Source organism: Furipterus horrens, unplaced genomic scaffold (genome assembly GCF_987537825.1).
Source record: "Furipterus horrens unplaced genomic scaffold, mFurHor1.1.pri manual_scaffold_6, whole genome shotgun sequence".
Taxonomy (NCBI): domain Eukaryota; kingdom Metazoa; phylum Chordata; class Mammalia; order Chiroptera; family Furipteridae; genus Furipterus; species Furipterus horrens.
Genome location: NW_028327176.1, coordinates 41,915,515 through 41,937,147, shown reverse-complemented (window position 1 = coordinate 41,937,147; position 21,633 = coordinate 41,915,515). Strand labels below are relative to the sequence as shown.

Below are 21,633 nucleotides of genomic sequence, written 5' to 3'. Positions count from 1 at the left end.
AGTCCTTGGGGGACCTGCTGATCTTTCCCCACATCTCAGTCCCAGGGCTGAATCTCTCTCCTCTCCCCTTGCAGCTCTCAAAGCGACTGCCCCAGCAGCACCATGCACAGACCAGTGATTGCTTTTCTCACCTTGAAAAATCATCTCAGGACAGGAGAAAGAGAAAGCAGAAGAGAGAAAATTAAAACAAACAAAATATACATTGATATTGTTGGGATTTTGACAGTGGTTTCAATAATTAACACTTCCACCTTTCTGAGTTTGTAGGGGACAAATGGAGGTCAAAACCTTTGCTTTATTACTGACAAGGCTAATTGGAGACCATGACTTTGGGTCTGCTCCAAGTGGTTCACTCTACAGATCAACCCACTGCATTCCCGGGGAGCCACTCAGCCCATGGCAGGACAGGTGATTCCCTGCCCGCAACCACCAGCTGCGCATGCTCAGTTCCTTCCGCAAGCCGACCAGTCAGATAATCTGCCGCCTCCCTGTTTCTCTAGTAGAACCCCTCTCATGAGGCTAACATATATCCAAAAAGACAACCTAGCCAAAGCCTCTCTCCTGAGCTGAAGACAGGTATTTCCCACTGTCTACAGCACATCTCCACGTGGATGAATTTAAGGCAGCACAAATTCAACCCTGCCAAATCTGAATTCCTGATCCTTTCACCCCAACCGTTCCCTTGTGTTTTCAGAATTAATTACAATATAATGTCTCCCAACCCAAGGGAACTATTTTCTACTCTTTCCCTAACCCAGTTTGTTCGCAGACCCCTTCCGTTCTACCTCAGAAAACTCAGAACATGTCCTGTCTCTGCTGCCTTGGTTCCTCTCTCCCCATTTCTTAGCGGGACCATAGTAGGAACCTCACTCTTCCTGCCTCTGCCTCTTCCGCTCCCATCCGCAGGTAGTGGGACTCTGCCTACATTTCCAGTCTCTTCTTACACCTTTTCCCCAAATGCATCCTTAGGCCTTGCACATGCCCTTACTACAACATCCAGTTTCCAGACCCTTCATCTTTTGCATATGCGTTTTCCTCTGCATTGCTTTCCGCCCTCCCGCCTACCCCAACTGTTTGCCGGGAAAACTCCATATTGCCCCACAGCAGTCGACCCTGAGGTTTTCCTTCTCTAACATCACCCCTGATCAACGCAGACATAACCAAGCTGCCAGCCAACTTCCCACGAGTCTGAGGGGTCCATCAGTGTAGAGACAAGTTTGATTTTTGTGTCCTGGGTGCCTACCTCAATGCCTGGTGAATGTTAGGGGCTTGATAAACATTTATGAAATGAATAGCTTCATGGCCACTGTTACACACTGGCCCTCTTAACTTAACCTAGTTAAATAGATCCTTTCTTCCATCCTTCCCTTCTTCCCCATCCCCTTCACCTGGTGACCTTGGTGCAGCTAACTGGCTCAGAGCTCACAGGGTATTTAATGGTGCTTTCCCTCTGGTGTGCTCAGCTGGAGGCAGGCAAAACAGGCGTCTCTGCAAGGCAGTGAGTGGGCCTTGCTGGAGGAGTGGCTGCTTTATGCAACCTCAGGGCCTCCTGTGCAAATCAGGTTCAATCGCCTTCATTTCCTGTGCTCAGGGAGATTAGATACGGCCTAATCAACGCCGATTTTTCTCTTTTCTTAATATTTGAAACTATCAAGTACCAGTTGCCATCCTAGTGGGTGGCTTTCAGAAATCCCCTCTTTTCTGGTGTTTGACTTCTTGTGAGTTTCAAGAAACCAATCTATTTGGAAAGAACCTGCACTTAGAAGTTCTTTGAATTGCCGTGAAGCCTTGACAGGAAGTGACTTGGGATCTGGGTTAGACAGTCTTGTCTCACTCCCAGGAAAGGTGGGAGTAATGAGGTGCATCTGGGAATGGGTGTGGCTTTAGATAATTCCTGTGGCCATTTCTCCATGTGTGGAGTTTTACAGATGTAATCTGATCAGAAATCAGAGGATGTGTCTATTGCACATTGGTGGTGCCACCTGCTCAACTAGGTGCTCTGGGAGTCCCAGGCTGGCAGGGGCAGCCTTGATAGGCTTCTCATCTCAGCCTAACCTGTTTTTAACCTTTTTTTTTTTTTTTTAATTCTCTCCCAAGGGTATGTTTATTCATTTGAGAGAGAGAGGGAGGGAGGGGGAGAGAGAAAGAGAAAGAATCATCCATGTGAGAGAGGAACATTGATCGGTTGCCTCCCTTATGTGCCCTGACCAGGGATCGGGGGGGATCAAACCTGCAACCTAGGCATGTGCCCTGACCCGGAATTGAACCCACAACCTTTTGGTGTACAGGATGATGCTCTAACCAACTGAGCCTCCTGGCCAGGGCACCTATTGTAACCTTTAAGTAGATTGAAGAAAAAGCCAGTGAAACCCTGTAAGAATTAAATGAATCTTACACACTTTCTTCAACTAAAACCACTGTTCTGAGAAGTATGTTTGGAGAGGGCTTAATGGCAGAGCAAGAAACACTATCTCCACATCATTGCATGGGAGGTAGAGATCTATCACTTCAGTCTGGCTGGGGAGAGACACTGGCCTTCTTCCCTGATTTTTCCTGTGTGTTTTTAGCAGGGGATGCCCATCATGGGCCAAGCACCAGACATAGTGCACCATGTGCTCTTTTGTGGAAACTCCATAATGCTGCAAAGTTACTTATTGAACTCCACTATGTGTCAGAAGCTTCTGGATTCTTTTAATCCATTTAGCAACTGTTCGAGGTGGATTCTGTTATTATGAGTACTATTTTTTAGCAGAGAAAAACTGAGGCACAAAGAAATTAAGTATTTTCTAGTTTCTCATAGTAAGAGCTGGAATGTGAGCCTATGAGTGGTATGAGATGTACCCGAGGGCTACCTGTTTCACAGTCTACAATGTTCTCTAACTGCATACTGGTTAGTGGATACATTAGTTTAAAAGTCAAAATGTCTTACAAGTCTTCTTTTAAAGAAGTCGTCTTCTTCCTTCCTCCTCCCATTCCCGATTTCTGCTCCCTAAAAGCAACTGTTTTTGTTTTAAGGCTTTTCTCCTACTAGTTACTACTCCTAGGTTTCTATTAACTTTTCTCCTATTATTTCTAAATAACATGTTTACAATTTCTAGACTTTACAGTTTTAGATATTTTCTACTTACTACCACTGAAGATGAGGGTTTCACTTTTACCTTGTCCTTGCTCTCTCCACTCCCACTTTCTCAGTATACAGCTTGGGAATAGTTCAATATTTTCTACTTACATTATTACAACTATATGAATATTGACAACTGAGCTATCAATATTGATTTCCCTAAAGTTAATGTGTCATTTAAAAACATTTACTTGGTTATTCTCAAAGTGATAGAAATGTTAATTTCCTTTCACTATGATCAAGCTTATCAGGTAAACCTTCACTTTAACTTTTCTTGGCATTATTTCTCTTGAATCCCTTTTCTTGCTACCCTGACCTCGGCTGATGGCTAAAGAATGCTACATAGCTGTTACTCTGGGAGAGTAACTGTCTGTCCATCTTGTCTGTAGAACTCTGCTAATCTTTTGGAATATTTTCATGTCACAGCTCCTCTGAAATTTGAAGGGCAAGTGTTTCAGATAAAACAAAGCACAGTGGGGGTTGAGTGTCAAAGTCACCCAGATGTCAGGGGCAGTGCTTGGCTGGAACTGGGCTTGCCTCTTAGCTTGAGGCTCTCTGCAGGAAGCCACAGTGCCCCCTGCAGCCCCACACAAATGACCACTGATGCCGCTGAGCAGGTTTACCTAAAATCAAGTTCTAGATACCATGGAATACAGGGTGGCAGGGGTTTGAGCCACACATCTGTCTGACTTCTTTCATCAATGTGAGATATGGCTGAGCACTAGGTTTTGAATCATACTTCCTGAGTCTGCCAATTAATAGTTGTGCAATTTTGAGCTGGCCACATAATCTCTAAGCCTCTATTTCCTTATTTGTAAAATAACTGCTACCTCATAGGATCATTGTAAGGACTAAGTGGCATAATGTTTTGAAAGGCACATCTAAATGCTTAGTAAATGTTAAACACTTGTATAATTATGGTCTAGAATTTCTCAGGTTAGGCATACTTTTACTATTGGATCTCAGTTCTCTAATATCCTTGAGTTCCGGGGCCAGGCTCGAATATTTAAGAGAGCTTTCCTAAATGAATAATTTGTGCATTTCATGTGAGTGACTCTTGGTTAGTAAGAGAGAATTGTCTGTCATTCTTCAGTTTACCTCCACGCCACCCTCCAGGGATTGATGACGTCCCTTGGCCAGCTGAGGTCAACTAACCTATACCAAAATAAACACCATCCAAATGTCCCAATTCTTGCTCTTTCTGAATTTTGGCTTTATATTAAAAAAATTGATCAATAAAGATGTTAAGTTTCCTAGGTAACATTTTTCCTTGGGAGAAAGGAGCATCTCTATATACTTAATATACTTTTACATGCTTCACACTGTCCTTTCTAGTACTACACTTCCTGTACCAGTTTGCATTCTGGAACAGACTGAATAAAGAAAGATGATCCAAGTTTGAGATGAACATTTGGGGAAAGAATTTCAAATGCAATGTATTTCAACTGTAAGTTCATGACTCAGGAGAGGTTGTGACATCACCTTAGTTAAATCACAACTAAGCACTTAAAGAGAAATAAAACAAGGTATCAATCTGTACTACACACACTACAAATATAAATTATATATACAAACACATTCATTTATATGTGTATACATGTGCTTACTTGCAATGTAAATATAGTTCTTATGAAGCTTTAGAGTTGAAAAAGTTTGAAAAACATGTCTTAATGATTTTCACTAAGTTTTGTTTGCCTCTGCATCTTAGGTCCTTCATTAGACAACTCTTCTAGATAATCCTATTCAAATTATAAAAAAGATCAAAACCACCAACCAAAGAGGATTCATGCATTTTCTTCTTCAGCATTTTCTGGCACCCACTACATAAAGATTCTAGGATAAAGGTTACTACTCTCAAACCTACAACCTCATCAGGGCAAATAGGTGAACTGAACATTACACAAGTTAGAACAATTAAAATGTTAAAAGGTACAAGTAACATGTTAGGGAAGGTATGATGATTTACTCGTCGTCGTCGGCAGCCGTCCGTCTCGAGAGACGATGGTGTAGCTTCTTAAGAGTCTATCTGCACTGCCGAGAATGGCTGTACAGTCTGACTCGGGAGTGACACGGTATCTGTCTCCTCCCGTGTTGAATCGACATCTTGCGATGACGCTGGAGTGTCCTCTCCAGTGAAGCTGAAGCTACAGAGCCTGGGCAGGGTGATATGGAGGGTCTGCTGTTGCCCATGCAGCAGACCCCCCCTCTCTTCGCAGCTGAAGGGTCCAAGGGAAAGACGGAGTCAATACAGCTTGGTTTCAGGTGCGCCGCAGGAGTTGCCGGTGTTGACTACAACGTCAAACCGCCTTAGGGACTCCGGCTCCGGATTTTCTGTCGGGGTTTACTCCCTTAGCCTTTCCCCTGAAGAGGTATGACGCAAGGCAGCGGAGGTTTTTTGGAGTCAGAGTTTTCCTTCTCTGATGTGCCCTGACTGGAAGATCGAACCAGCGACACTTAGCTCGCAGGCCGACGCTCAATCCACTGAGCCAAACCAGCCAGGACCTATGATGATTTACTATAGCCAAGTTATCATGAAGGCTTTATGCAGCCATTAGGCCCCAAATGTCAATAATCAGATTAAGGAAGGATTTAGAAGTATGTTTTTTTAAGGACTAATAGGTAAGTTTTGCCCTGGCTGGTTTAGCTCAGTGGATTGAGCGTCGGCCTGCGAGCTAAGTGTCGCTGGTTCGATCTTCCAGTCAGGGTACATCAGAGAAGGAAAACTCTGACTCCAAAAAACCTCCGCTGCCTTGCGGCATACCTCTTCAGGGGAAAGGCTAAGGGAGTAAACCCCGACAGAAAATCCGGAGCCGGAGTCCCTAAGGCGGTTTGACGTTGTAGTCAACACCGGCAACTCCTGCGGCGCACCTGAACCCAAGCTGTATCGACTCCGTCTTTCCCTTGGACCCTTCAGCTGCGAAGAGAGGGGGGGTCTGCTGCATGGGCAACAGCAGACCCTCCATATTACCCTGCCCAGGCTCTGTAGCTTCAGCGTCATCGCAAGATGTCGATTCAACACGGGAGGAGACAGATACCATGTCACTCCCGAGTCGGACTGCACAGCCATTCTTGGCGGTGCAGATAGACTCTGAAGAAGCTACACCATCGTCTCTCGAGACGGACGGCTGCCGACGAATAGGTAAGTTTGGCTGGATCATATGGTTTGAAAGATAGTTTTAGAACATGTACTTTAAAATTACTTTAATGCATTTGGATCCACAAAGAATCTGTTTTGATATTTTACTTTAAAACATTTCAGCGTAGTGAAACAACTGTGTTATATCCTTGGAGCAGTGAATTGCATTGATCAAAGTCACACCCCAGGGATGGTCAGCTGGTAATCCAATCAGGAAGATCAAGCTTCACAAGTACTAGGGGCCCTTCTGCTATCCATTGCTCAATTGATAAAGGCGGCCTTGCAGCTCAATAAATGTCAAATGTGTTTCCACTGGTGCTATAAGTGGCTTACAACTGATCTTAAATGACAAGACACAGATTCCTATTTGTGAATTCAGTACTAGTATTCAAGATATGTGGACTGAATAAAAACAAGTGACTTCATTAACAAGAATGTAACAAGCTCTGTATTGTGTACTTCTGTACAGTACCAAAGGTATGATTGCTAAATGTACCTCTGAACAACCATTAGTAGAGGACTCTGGTCACCTGATATTCCGCACAAGACTGACAAAATTTTGCCCTTAATACATGAGACAGACGTTAGTGTGCTATTGCTTGCTAATAAATGTTTAATAAGCAACTCTTGTAAGGCACATTGTGTATGAGTTTCACTTTCAGATTAATCTGCCCAAAACAGACTGAGTGGTAAAGATCAAACTGGCTGTCAGTTTGAAAAATAAGATGTCTGGCACATTTAAGTTACTTCCAAATAATATCAATCATCAACACCTATTTATCAGAGCAAGTTTATTTGATTACTTATTCCAGACAAATAATGAGGCTGTGTACAACTAAGAAATAAGACAATCCAATTAAAAAGCAGGAAAAATTAATATGAACTACATAAAACAGCTACCTAGAAAGGAAAAGCAGCTGCATTCATTTTACATAACACTGTAGAGTGAGTGATGTAGCACCATTTACCTGAATGATAGCCTAAGTACTTTATAAGGTAATTATGTGGGTCTTTGCTAAAATGTAGCAATAGCTTAAAAATTATACTAACTTCAAATATAAAATTGTATCAGAAAAATTATTTCAGAACAAATTTGGGAATTTGGAAAGGATCTGGCCTTGCACAATTCTTTTGAAAATATCCTAAGGAAATACGTAGTTACCATTATTAAAACTGCTTTTCTTCCTTCATCTGCACTATTTATCACTATCATTATGACCTAAGTTCTGAGCTTTGGAAGATTTAATAGGTAGTTATTTAAGCACACACACATTTTTATTTATAAAAATATTGCTTAAAGTTTTATTTACTGGTCTGTTCAGTATGTTCTCGTCCGAACCACAAATATGGAGGAACAAGAGAACTTGGATGATACTGAAATCAAACAATTAGGATCTTTAATGATTACTTGTATTTTTTACCATTTCTAAGTCATTCTAAGTTATTCTACGCTGATTAATCTTACGTTGAAATTTGTTTAACTAAAGTTTGACTCTCTTGATGAATCTAAATTAACATGAGGACATTTATAAATCCAATAGAAGGCATTCTTCTAAATACTGAAGGCGTTTCACTTGAAATATATAAAGAAACTTGGAGGGGAGTTTGGTGTTCCAACGTCCTCCATCAGCCCAGCTTGCTAGTTAAAAGCCACAGTACATTTTCAGAACTATACCACAGAAAAATCTTATGGAAAAAAATTCCCAAGAGTTTGGGATTAGTCAATTCCGTACAGCTATGGTTCCTAACCACACCCTCCTTTTTTAGGGTCACAAACTACTTTGAGAAGGTGATGAAGCTATGAATTTCCCCAGAAAAATGCACATAAACAAAACTATTCATATGCAAAGGACTCCCTAGGGTCCATGACACCAAAGTTGGGAATTCTGATTTCAAAGCTGTGGACAGTGGAAAATAAGATTAGCCCATTTCAATAATGCCCATCTTCACCTCACTGCTTCTATAGTAACCACTGGAACAATGTTACTAAATTGCTGCCTTAAGACAAGTTATTCTTATTGTAAGGCCCAAAAGTCTTTTAAAATTCATTCTCCTGCCCCAATTTTATAAGTTTTTAAGCCATAAACTCTGTCTCTCAAATTGTCCCTAAGGGTAAACTGCCCGATAATTGCTTTACTTTGACATATACTATTTTTCAGAGCCAGTCACTGAAAATGAGCAGATTAAAATTTAATACCCTTGTGAAAATGAACGTGTCTACATAATGGACAGATTATTTGACTTGAAAAATGTATTTCTAGGTGATTTCACAACTGAAATCAAACGTATCTACTTAGTCTCTCATAACATAGCACACAACCTCCCACACCGCCCACCCCATCATACTCCCCCCATCCACTTACTTGGAACTAGTACAACGGATGTCTCCTACAATGGTAACAAATTTTACTGAACATTCTACCTACTGTTCAGGATTTAAAAAACCTTCATTTCTGACCAAACCCACCACCTTAAAAGCTTCTCATCAACTCCCCAGTTACCAAACAGGCTGAAGAAAATGCCATCTTTGGGAGGTCCAGCTTGAACCATTGACTATGTCTTAACCCTATGTTGAATGGACCCTTAAAACGAGAAATGATTATTCTATATATAGTACAAAGGTTAGGTCTATTGCTTTCTTATTAAAGAAAAGCTCCACTATTCACTCTTGAAGAATCTGTTTATATAATACAGCTAAATATGGATATATAGGGGATTCTTAAGACTGGGTGACAGGCAGACATTAAATACAGAAATGCAAACATGTCACATAAAATTTAATCATATCCCTTACTAAACAGAAACTTCAAAGTTTGAAGTCAGTTGACATTTAGTCCTTTCAGAATAATTAACTTCTGCTCAAATAGAGAATTTGTAGAACAAATCTCAAAATATTTGAATAAAGGAAAAGGTTCAGCTAAGAGAACAGCTTTACCAAGGAAGCTACAACTTGGTTGTGGGATTTCACTCGTCTTTCACTACGTAAAAAGTGAATAATGAAACAACCATTATTTTTTCCTTGCTCTTCTTTACTTCTAAGAAGAAAATTTCCTTTCTACAAGTTAAATACTATAATTTTCATTACAGAGACCTATGGATCATGGGAACAGGAGTGGGAGAAGAAGGATACTGCTCTCTCACAATCAGAATTCAAGTATTTCAATCAATAGTAAAGGGCTCACAAGAGAAAATGGACTATTACTTTGTTGGCTGAAAGGTGTCCCATAAATCCTATAAAATATACAACCAAGTATTTTCCTTGCACTATTCAAATGTACCATTTTGTATTTTTCCTACTGGACCTACTAAATGCTGAGTGAAAGCTGAAAGAGGTAATACAGACCAGCATTCCTGGCTGTATAATCTATACATTTGCATTTTAAGAACAATTCAAGCATAATCCATATTTAAAAAATTAGACTAGAGAGAGACAGTAAAGGTTTTAAAGTTTTCTCTTTGAAAAGATGGTATCTTACAGTACATACAAAAATACTCTGAAAATACATACGACTTCATTTACAAAACACTGAGTCAACATATTACAAGAATTACATGGTTATGATTTTAATAAACTGAGCATGCATTCATGAAACTTAAAAAATATTACGAAATGCACTGAAAAAGCAGTGTAAAAAAAGACAACTCATATAGTTAAATAAAAATTACAAAGGACCTGAGCCAATTAATGGTTGGTAATAATATCATTCAAAAATGCCTTTAGGTTTCAATAAATTCCACTGCTTATTTCTGCATGCCTAGTCTGTGAAGAAAATTTTTGAAGTTGTTGGGTAAGTAATGGTCAGGAATTACCATGCCAATTTAATTTTACACCTCAAAAATACAAGTTTGCCATACTTAAAGGTATCTTATTGTTGAGGGTGGAATGAGTTGCTTCTCAGTAAAAAATACCCGCCAGCTAACAAGAATGGCATGAGATAAGGTATGTAACAATTTCACCACTTGTATACTGACTTGTAGTATCTTGGTTCTATTTTGATTATTAATAAAGATGCATTTTGAAGGCCTCCATGGGAGGCAAAAGAGAATTTATGGTGCCCAACTCTGATGTAATCACTAGACTAATCCTCCCTGGTAATGATGCAACATTTGGACAGAAGGGCACAAAAAGAAAAATAAAATAAAAAAAAAAAAATTAAATATTCCATGTGCCAATCTAGAAAAAAATAATTTAAATCAACAGAACGGACAATAAGTACATCTACACAAATGAGGAAAGCAGAAAAGATACCTCACATTCATTTATCTCAGGTTTCACAAAGTGGCTTCAATGATAAAGTAATGTGGCAACATTTGGAAAATTACAAGACAATTTTTTTGTGTTTTCTACTTTTTCAATTCTATACAATGATTACAACATAAGACAAACAAACCAAAAAAAAAAAAAGGGAGGGGGGGAGTTCAGAACTTGTTTTGTCAGTGTCCAAAGAGCCAAGAACTGGGGTTCCCATTACAGAGAAACAAGCATCAAAAGTTAAGGCAGTGAAACCTCCAACACAGAGCCATAATATTGTAGATGACAATTTGACAGCAGGTGATCCTCAGAGAAGTGTATGTAGCAATCAATGAGAGGATGCTACAGCATCTGCAGGTCAAAGTGTGAGAGTTCAAAAACCACTTCAAGGTTGATAGGCCGATGACTGTAACTTTCACCTTATTTTATGTATGACAGCCACTTCTATTTTTAAAACAGTGGCTGCACCTGTGTCACTAATGATTGCATATTCACCTAAGTAAGGAGGCACTGCTTTTACCGATTAAGGGTCAGTCGAATGGAATTTTTGATGACACGAATGTTATTTGCTGGAACTGGAGATGATGAATCTGGTAGTTCTTTACTGGGCAGTCTCTATTAGAAACAGAAACAAAGGAAAAGCACATGTAAGGCTCAAATTGTAAGTCAGTGATAAAAACTGAGTTTTTTCCCCCCAAATCCCTTAAGCTCCTAATACTCAAGTTATGTGCTGAATATTTTCTTCCAATGTTCATAGGTATCTCTTGTTTTTGTGGACTTTACAGTCAGAGGTGAAAAGCAGAGGGATAGGAAAAAGGTGGAAGCACGAGGAGTGCGATGTATAGGAAAGAGGACTTTGTTAAATCAATTATTACTTCTGGCCTGAGACATATACAAAGAACACACTCCTCCTCAAAGTTAGGCAATGATGAAGAAAAATAGGAAGAGTCTGATCACTAAAAAGAAAACTCTCAGGGTATGAGGTGTAAAATGAGTGTGTGTTATAGATGAAAATTTGATATGGGTTACATCCCTCAATTAGTTTCTATAATACATTCATGAAGAACACTGATATACTTAAGTTTTCAGGAAAACTAACTTTGTAGTCAGGCAAGGTAACTTCAGTGATGGTGAAATTCAGGGACATCTATATGAGGCCTTTTGAGAATACTAAAGATTATTATATCATGAAGGCAAAGTCTAAAAAATTGAGAAACAAAGACACCTAAAATACAGACAGTTGTGTGATAGAAACAGTGTGTGTTAGCTTGTCAGCAGATGACTGCAAGAGTTACTTCTTCTCATATGTTACTGTGACTAAACAAATATCTATATGATATCCACATCCATTTAAAATAACAAAAAATTTCAAACATATAAAACTATAAAATAAGACAATGAAGATTTAAGATATCACAACTAAGACTCAGACATTAACATTTTGCCACATTTGTTTGGTTTATACCCTTACCCTGTATACATGAAATATTTTAAGCAAAACTCAGACATGCCATTTCATGCTTTCATCCTTTAATATTCATTGCAAAACTTTTTTTTGTCCATTATCACACCCATATTTTAATTGTACTCCCATATTGTTTTGTAACTCACTCTTAAGTTTAAAGAAAATTTACAAATTCTACAACTAATAGAAAATATGAGGACACTTTCCATTTTGCTTTAGAACGGCCAATACATCCTGGGGAACCTGCCAGGGTGACAGTTGACTGTGATGAGAAGCACTCTACTCTTTAAGTGGGGAGGGTAAAACAAGCCATTTTGTTCTTTCCTCGCTGTAAACTCTGAGAGAAGGGCTTTCTCTGATTTACACAAGGCTGACTTTTGAGGACCTACTTATCAGTTTACCATGCTTAATAATACTATATTAGTGTCAATGGTTATTCTTTGAAAAATAAATTTTAAAAATATTTTATTTATTTTTAGAGAGAGGGGAAGGGAAGGAGAAAGAGAGGGAGAGAAAAATCAATGTGTGGTTGCCTCTGGCACGTCCCCAGCTGGGGACCTGGACTGCGATCCAGGCAGGTGCCCTGACTGGGAATCAAACCAGTGACTCTTTGGTTTGCAGGCCAGCGCTCATTCCACTGAGCCACACCAGCCAGGGTTGAAAAGTAAATTTTTAAATTGAGGTTTAGAGGCTCTTTAGTTTATGTTTTAAGGTACTCTGTATGTATACTGGTACACTTGGTTCCTTCAAAATATTAATGAATATGGTTCCTAACTGTTGAACCTAAATTTTGATAGTAAGCAGTGGTGCATAACAAAAAGTAGATTATCAAGTGTTGGTAAGAACACTGCTGGGCACTAAACTGCTTCTTTAAAGATAAAAAACAAAGGTTGAATATAATCTGAATAAATCACGAAGTGTTAAACTATTGTGTCTTTTCTAGACTTTTGAGGAACATACATCTAGGATCACATACCTTGTACCTTATTTACTATTTCCACTCCCAACTCTTAACTATACTGCTGGTCTTTGAGAATAGGGGCCAAATCTTATCCTTTTCCTTCACCCAGTGATAGGCTCTTAATAAGCTTTTTGTATCTGCACATTAACTATGCATTTTAATCTTTGTATATTACCTATGAATAAGACTATCTGTTACCTTTTTGCGTGATGTATCAATAGTTGGAATAGGCATACATTCTCCCCCAATGGTATCCTAAAAACAGAAGAATTACAAACCAAGTGTCAACTTTCTCTCCTATATACAAATGTTTATTTCTACATGAAATAACAAAACTTGACAAATCTGATCTGATTCATTTTCAAATATAGTACTTTTCCTGATACATGATTCATTAAAAGTAGTATTTTGAAGCACACTTCAATATATTTACCACTGATTTTCTTTTTCTGTTTTCAGCAGCACGCGATTCCTTAAACTTTGATTCAAGTCGAATAAACTAAAATATAAACATTAAAATGATTGATATTATTACCTACAAAAAACACAAGATCTATATAAACTGAGAAACTAATTAGTGATTAGGCTACCATAAAAACTACTTACAGAGGGGAGGAGGGTGGGCGGTACTGGAAGAGATTAGCCAAAGAATATATATGCATATATGCATGGCCCATGAACACAGACAACAACATGGTAAAGGCAAGGGTGGGAGAATGGGGATGGGGAGGGACAGAGTTGGGGGTAGAATGAAGGACATCTGTAATAGTATCAAAAAAAAAGAAAAAAAGAAAAAAGAAAGAAACTTACAAGCATGGATTGATTATAGAAGACAATTTATATTAGACTGAATTCAACAACCACCCTCAATTTCCACAGTTCAAGTGATCTTTTGGTTAAAACCATTCAGTTTATAACAAACAAAATAGTTTTACCACCCTCTACTGAAGGTAGAGGAGATAAACATTATAACACAATAAATATGATTTAGTTACCAATAATGACATCTGTGTAAGTCAAGGAGAAAACTCATATTAATTATTCAAGTTTTCAGACACAATAATTTGAATTTAGGATGAACAATCAGAATTGTTCCTTTAAGGTTGAGGTTAATACTCTTTTTAAACAGTCAAATCCTAATAGAACAATAAGATAGTTATGGAGAATTGTGTTTCTTTAGTACTCTTTTAAAGTTAACTTTTAAAAACTCAACTACTGAATCACAACTAAAATTGTAACTTTACCTTTTCTATATCTTTCAACCTCTTTGAGGACCCATCTATAGGTGGGGAATGGGATCTCTTGGGTGCAACATTCTTAGTTATATTTGACATTCCATTTAGATGTGGTTGTCCCTGGACAGCGTTGTGTGGTGTTGTGATCCTGGGAATAACATTTCGTCCTACTACAGTAGGAATGGTGCACACAGCTGGGGGTGATACGGCTTTTACTACAGAGTCAACTTCTGAAAAGGAAAAAGGAAAGATTTTAGTGACCAAATATATATGTAGTAGAATCATTACTAACAAGAGAGTAGATACCTACTTGCACCAATGACTGGAATAGATAGTCCTTGAGTTGGCGGAACACCCAGTGGCTTTTCCACAACTAGAGCAGTAGGCTCAGCGTTATTCCTATTAAAAGTCATAATTTAATGATTAAAAATTTACTTATTTAAAACACTTAACATTTAGGATTACTTCTTTCAAGTATTCCTACTTTACTATTTCATTGAAAAAAAGAGAAAAGGGGAAAAAAGGGCAGAGGACACAGTGAAAATTAAGAGAAAAAAATTAAAACAGGAAATGTGCATTTCTGTGCACTAATCTAATCCCACATATTCCTAAACCTATATAACATGTCCCACAGGATTACCAAAAATCGTCAAGAATTTCTAAACCGACTAGCAACTGGTGAAATAAAATAATTTAACAATTCAAAAATGTATTTAGCAAAGTATAGAAAAGTTCATATTATCCATAAATGAAGAAGACTGAAAGGACAATTTTGAAATACAGACCTTTCTGTTTCTCCTGAAGGAGAAATATCAGGCTTGGAAGGTTTGTTTGTAGATCCTGGGGAATTAAAAGGTGTTGCATTATCTGTGTCCCTGGAGCTATCCAAACAATTGCTATCCAGAGATGATCTTTTGGACTGAGGTCCACTTGAACTTCGACTGACATCAGAAAGACTTTGCTGAAAAGGAGAAAGCTTTTAGAATTTCAAAAACCAAATGAGAACAATGACTTTTCAATTCAGACAAACATAAAAAATGAATTATCTTTTGTGATCAATGAAGGTGAGATGTTGGTCTTAAATTAAATTGTCTGTATTGCCCCTCTTTCTTCTTAATAGGGTTGAGAGCTGGAAGAATGTAATTTGGTCCCAGGAACCATATTGGAGAGTTAAGATTATAAACTCACCTTCTTCTTCTTTTGAAGAATCTCTGCTGGAAGATAGTGATGAAGTTGTTTTTTTTTAACATGAGTCGCTTCAATTTTCATTCCCTCCTTTAGCATGTTTATATTGTTTGCCTGTCTGTACACTGTAACGATGTCAGTATGTTAAATGGAAACTTCTTTCTGAATTAAGGGCTCTGTTTTCTTTTTCTGAAATGCATGCTCCCCATCATTACACAAATACACACATCCCTCTTACAGAGCAAATATTTCTAAAACATTTTCACCAGGTCACAGTTCTATTCAACTACTGACTATGTTTTCTCATGTCCAATTTCTAATGCTTTCCTATAGTCAAATCTTATTGATGATATAAATGTATGAATAAAAGGTTTATCCAAATTTTGTTTTCTGCAATTTTCTCAAAAGAAAGTGTAATCTAATCTTTTACCAAATATCCAAGATGCAATTCAAACTCTCCCCCTCCAAGAAGCTTCTTTTACTACACCAATCACAGAATGTCAGATGTTGGTAACCATCTAGAAAGACATCCTTATTGTTCAGGCAGAGAAAGGAGGCTCAACAGCCCTGAATGCCTTTGCCAGGACTGGAATTCATGTAGCCCTAGATTCCCATCCTAGCATTTTCCAGTTTTATTAACTAACACGTAAATTACTTAATGTATGTTAACTGTGAATACCCAATTAGATTATAAACTTACTGAAGACAGGGATGCAAGGTAACTACTTTAAAATTTGGTAAATTATTTAGTCTCTTGGGGTCTCAGTATCTCTTAACTGGAGAACATTTAATACATTTATAATAAAGTTTCCCAACCTCCTCTTTTTTGAAAATTGAGGCCAAATTATAATGCACAAATTTATATGTATGTTTTCATTCCAGACTGCTGATAAAAGAATCGAGAGAAATGCTTGTTTAACTTGCAGATTCTCTGGCTCCACTCCCAGAGTGTGATTCGGTAGTACTAAGGTGATACACAGGAATCTACACTTTCATGATAAATGTGAGGGCTAATTCAGAAGAATTTAGAAATCTCAGATGAGTCAAACCAAGAACATTAAGGGTATGAATGCACACTATCCCAGATTAAGATAAATCCAGATTAAGATATATTAAGATATTCCAGAGAGGTGTTACTAGGGAGCTAAATGTGAAAGACATTTTTTCACTGATTCTAAATATTCAGCAAGCTTGTATTGACTGACATTTCATGTTTAAAAAAAAGTAAAAATCAAGTCATTTTTATGACTGTGACTACACCTGGCTGTGTACACTAAGAATCACCTGTAGAGTTTGTTTAGTCTTCTTTTTGTTTTAGAACAGATAATACATTGACATAGTACAAAGCTCAAAGGGTTCAAGAGTATTCAGTAAAGTCTCCTCAGCCCTGTTCCCTGAATACACCTGGTTCCTTGACCTAGAAGCAACCAATTCTGCCAGTTTCTTTTTTTTAAACTATACATCCTTTCAGAAACACGAGGTCTGTCTGGAAAATGTCCAGCCATTGTTAATATAATGAGAACAGTTTGCACAACATCGATGTAACCTGGCAGTCAAGGAGAGAGGACTGGAATGTGAGTGTGTGAACAATGATGACTTCACTGTACTAGTCAGTGGGGGTGGCAGATATCACTGAATGAGCAAGTATACTGTGTGGCCGTCGCATTCAAAATAACTGAGTAAAGAAACAAATTTGCATCAGATTTTGCAGTAAGCTTGAACATTCCTCTGTGGAAACTATTCAGATTATTCAGAATGCTGCAGCTATGGGCAACTAGTGATTGGCAGCTTCATTATGACTACACACCCACACACTCATCACATCTCATGCAGTTTTTTTGGTGAAACATCAAATCACTCAGGTAACTCAGCCTCCTACAACCCAGATTTGGTGTCCTGTGACTTCTGGCTTTTCCCAAAACTAAAATCCTCTTTGAAAGGAAAGAGATTTCAGATCACCAATGAGATTCAGGGAAATACGACGGGCAGCTGATGGCAACTGGGAGAACTGTGTGAGGTCCCAAGGTGCCTACTTTGAAGGGGACTGAGGTGTCATTGTCCTATGTACAATGTTTCCTGTACATAGGAAATCTTCAGTAAATGTCTATTTTTCATATTACATGGCTGGATACCTTCTGGACAGGCCTCGTATTCTATTTATAAGCAAACATGCATATATTTTTTACTTAGTAGTAGAGCACTATACACACTGTTCTGCAATTCTCCCCCCTACTTAATATGTCATGGAAATTGTTTCATCATGCTTTACTTTAATAGCAGCACAGATTTTCATAATATGGATGTACCATATTCACTTAACCAATTGTAGAACTTCAAAAATACAGCCAGACAGACCCTAGGCAGATAATACTGCGTTACAGCCAAGGTTGAAAACCACAGCTCTATGATGCTAAGGTCTTACCTGTATCAGTAAATGACTGTATATCATATGTCAAGTCGATGTTAACACTTTCTGCATTTTCTACTCTTCGAAAAATTATTCCAAGGAACCACATTGATACATAATTATTGCTATAAAATAAAATTTAAGAAATCCTATTATTTTTTTTACAATTTTACAGATGCTATTTGGTAATTAAAACTTGGTCTTTATGGGGCATGAATACAAATTTCAATGATTTGGCCAGATTCTTAAAACTTATACCAAGAACACTGGTAAGTTATACTGTGTTGTTATAAAGAGAATTAAATGGCTTTGAAAATGACTTACTGAATATATATCTAAAGATGCTCCAAATATTGTGATGGAGTTTTTGCTGGGGTGTGTGGGCTACCAACATAGCATGTATTTTGTTTTAAAGTATGACTACTCAAATACATAATGTATCATCCCCCAACAGTGCCTATTAAACAACAGTCTCACAAGTGACCTTAAACAATGCATATGTAAAATAATATTATTTAAGAAATATAATATTAAAGAGTAATTAACTCACTCTTTATAATGCTCCTTATTTCCTGGGAATGACTGGGGATTTACATGGGCAAGAGTAATAAATTCATTCCGTTCCAAGTTTCCAACAAGTACACGGATTTTAGATTCTACTAATCCAACCCTGAAATAAAACAACAGACAAGATTTTTCCATATTAAATTTGGAAGCTACAGCCGAGTAAACCAAAAAGCCTATCAGCTATGATGATTTACATATTCACTTAAAAAATTCAGTTCAATATGTTTAGTGACTCTTTTCTTTTGAATTTAATTTTATTGTTGTTCAATTACAGTTGTCCCAATTGTGATTCTTTACCATTCAAGAAAATAACTAGTTGGTGAATTCCCCTACCTTTAAAAAAAGAATTGACCTATTTAATGCATTCCTAATCAAAATACTTGCCTGTAAAGACCATAAAATAGTCATAATTTGAACATGGTTAACCTGTCTCTAAATCTTTTTCCACTTTCAAATTTTATGTCTAAACCCTAAGGCTAAGATATGTTTAAATAATGTGACCTCAAAAGCTAATAATTGGCACTTAATTCATGAAATATACATGCTCTTATTTTCACAAAATGATACTAGATATTGCATTTAAAGTCACTAAAATCTGATCAGATACTACTAAAATATCAAGTCTCATCATTTTTGTAACTATTCCACCTCACTTAAGAAACATGACTGCTGTAAGCTATCATATCAATAACTGTACGGATTAGAAAGAATAACTAAAGAGCATTTTACATTTTTTAAACACTAGAAAAAACTTACACATTATAACATCAAATATACAAAACACTGAATTATTCCTCAGAGTAATCTAAATGAGACTCACAAACTTCCCCTGTAAAGGGTCAGATAATAAATGTTTTTGGCTTTGTGGGCCATTCTGTTTCTGTTGCAACTGTTTGCCTCTGCCTTGTACCACGAGAACAGCCCTGGACAATATATAAATCAGTGGGTGTGGCTATGTTCACATAAGCTGTATTTATAAAAAGAGAGAGCAGACTGGATCTGGCCCAGACCATAGTTTCCTGATCCCTGATCTAGACAAATGAAATACTCTGTTTTAGTGAAAGGTCTTTTTTAAGGTCCCTTTAATTTTCAATGAAATAAGCATTAGACCCTTGAAGCAAAAAGTACAGTATTATTCTGTTCCCTTTTTCCAGAATCAGACTTGGGAAAAGCACAATAATCTCTGGTGGCCTAATAGACTCTGCCTAATGGAGCTATGGATGTCAATACACTAGAGGCAAAGAAAATACATTTACATGTACTAGAAAGAATGCACTGCCCCTTGACTAAAATATCTCTTCTCTGTTGACAGCTTAAAATTCTGAAAACTTTCATGCCACTATCTTCTAAATTAAAAGTATACATAAGTCCTGGCTGGTGTGGGTCAGTGGATTGAGAGCCGGCCTGCAAACTGAAAGGTCATGAGTTTGATTTTCCATCAAGGCATATGTCTGGGTTTCGGGACAGGTCCCTGGATGGGTGCATGTGAGAGGCAACTGGTCAATGCATCTCTCTAAGATCGATGTTTGCCTCCCTTTCTTTCTCCCTCCCTTCCTGTCTCTCTAAAAATAAATAAATAAAATCTTAAAAAAAAAAACCCTTAGATTTAAAAATAAATAAAGGAATACGTAAAAGGTCTCTTCCTTCTAGTTTTGATGGGAAAAACATAAAGGCAAGGATAAGAAACTCAGTAAGAGCTATCAGAATCATTTAGGCTGCTCACAATTTTGCTTAAAACTGACTTTGAGTCCTTGCTGGCGTGGCTCAATGGAGTACCAGCCTGTGAACCGAAAGTTTGCCTCTTTGATTACCCATCAGGGTTCATGCCTGGGTTGTAGACCAGGTCCCCAACTGGGGGCAGCATGTGAGAAGCAACCAATGGATCGATGGATGTTTTCCCCCCTCTCTCCCTTACATCCCCTCTAAAATTAAATAAATGTCAAAAAGACATCATTAAGAAGATCAATTTTTGGAAAACAAAAATGACTTTGAGAAGTGACAGAAGGCAAAGATCTGTTCACATATTATCTTGTGTCACTTCTGATTCTGAAACATTAATTGGATGGCATTCCTTAAACACTGATGCTCCATGGTCATGTGCGACAGTTATCAATAAGATTTAATAATTTTGAAAGAAGAGAAAGTGTTTTAGAAATGGTAAAGCACCATATAAATGTTATTACGATACAGTAGTAGAGAACTTGAAATACATGTCTTACCACTCTAGATGGTTTTCTTCTGTTGATGCACTGGCAGTCAATACTATATAATGCCTACGAAGAATTTGCGGCAACCATCAAGGGGAAAAAGCCATAAACATTGTTAGCATCTGCTTTTCTATCATTACTTTTTCTTTCTTGTTCCCAATGAACAAAAGTGCTAATGCAGGCACACAGTTTATGAAAATAAAAACCTGCTCTAATATTAACAAAATTAGTTCCAGAACTTGCAATTAAAAAATAATTCACTAAAAACAAAACCACAAAACTACTACTAATACTAGGCTATATACTACTACAATATAGAAACTCATCATTTAGGATCTGTTAACCTATTCTCTACTTTATTTGAAACGTAAGTGACAACTGTCACCTATCATATATTAACTTTTTAAGTTTAATATTCTTCTTTACACACATACACAGAAAAATTTCAAATACCTATACTTTTGAAAAAAATTTGGTGGCTCAAGTAGTTTGGACCAATCTGACTTCCCTTGAAGAATTTCACCTGTGACTGCGAGACCTAAGTTTAAAAAGAGAAACAGAAAGAGAGACAGACTGAGAAACTGATTTTGAACACTGACCACCATATTATCAGCTTCTGTATTATTGTATTACCCTACCCCCAAATCCGTAACTCCACCAAATTCTTGAGTAAAAAAAAATGTACATTTATTATGTTCTTTCTCAGAACACAAATATCAATTTCAACCAGATTGGGCTGGCTCCACTTTTGGCCTTAATATGATATATTCTGGAAAACCAATTACTGAAAAGATAAATACACATTTGAAAGAATTTTAAGAAATAATAGGCATAACTACAATATAGAATTATTGTCAACCAAAAACGTGGGAATATGTAAAGGGCAACAGGGCTAACAAGTTTACCTTGTTTAAATTCTTCTACCATTACTGTTCGAGTTGATGTAGACACATTATACGTAGAATTCTGTTGTGGGTAGGCAGGAGTGATTATGGGCATGAGATGATACCTATCTGATGGATTTACCTGTGAAATTAGAAGCAAAATAACTGATCTATTCTCCTATTTCATTTCCCCAAAAGTCTGAAGAATATGAA

The 21,633-nt window shown here is 37.5% G+C and overlaps 1 protein-coding gene across 1 annotated transcript in view; it reads right to left on the bottom strand.

Moving 5' to 3' along the window:
* Positions 1–10,669: 10,669 nt before the first annotated feature.
* PAPOLG (poly(A) polymerase gamma) overlaps positions 10,670–21,633 on the bottom strand; it is a 31,711-nt gene continuing 20,747 nt past the window's right edge. The window contains exons 11-22 of the mRNA XM_090281343.1: positions 21,442–21,562; positions 20,990–21,074; positions 20,549–20,602; positions 18,313–18,432; positions 17,778–17,887; positions 15,359–15,480; positions 14,956–15,131; positions 14,481–14,569; positions 14,180–14,400; positions 13,369–13,434; positions 13,134–13,190; positions 10,670–11,124 (exon numbers count right to left, since the gene is read on the bottom strand). Coding sequence (XP_090137469.1) covers positions 11,026–11,124; positions 13,134–13,190; positions 13,369–13,434; positions 14,180–14,400; positions 14,481–14,569; positions 14,956–15,131; positions 15,359–15,480; positions 17,778–17,887; positions 18,313–18,432; positions 20,549–20,602; positions 20,990–21,074; positions 21,442–21,562 — 1,320 coding nt within the window. The 3' untranslated portion in view covers positions 10,670–11,025. The remainder of the gene's footprint in view (positions 11,125–13,133; positions 13,191–13,368; positions 13,435–14,179; positions 14,401–14,480; positions 14,570–14,955; positions 15,132–15,358; positions 15,481–17,777; positions 17,888–18,312; positions 18,433–20,548; positions 20,603–20,989; positions 21,075–21,441; positions 21,563–21,633) is intronic.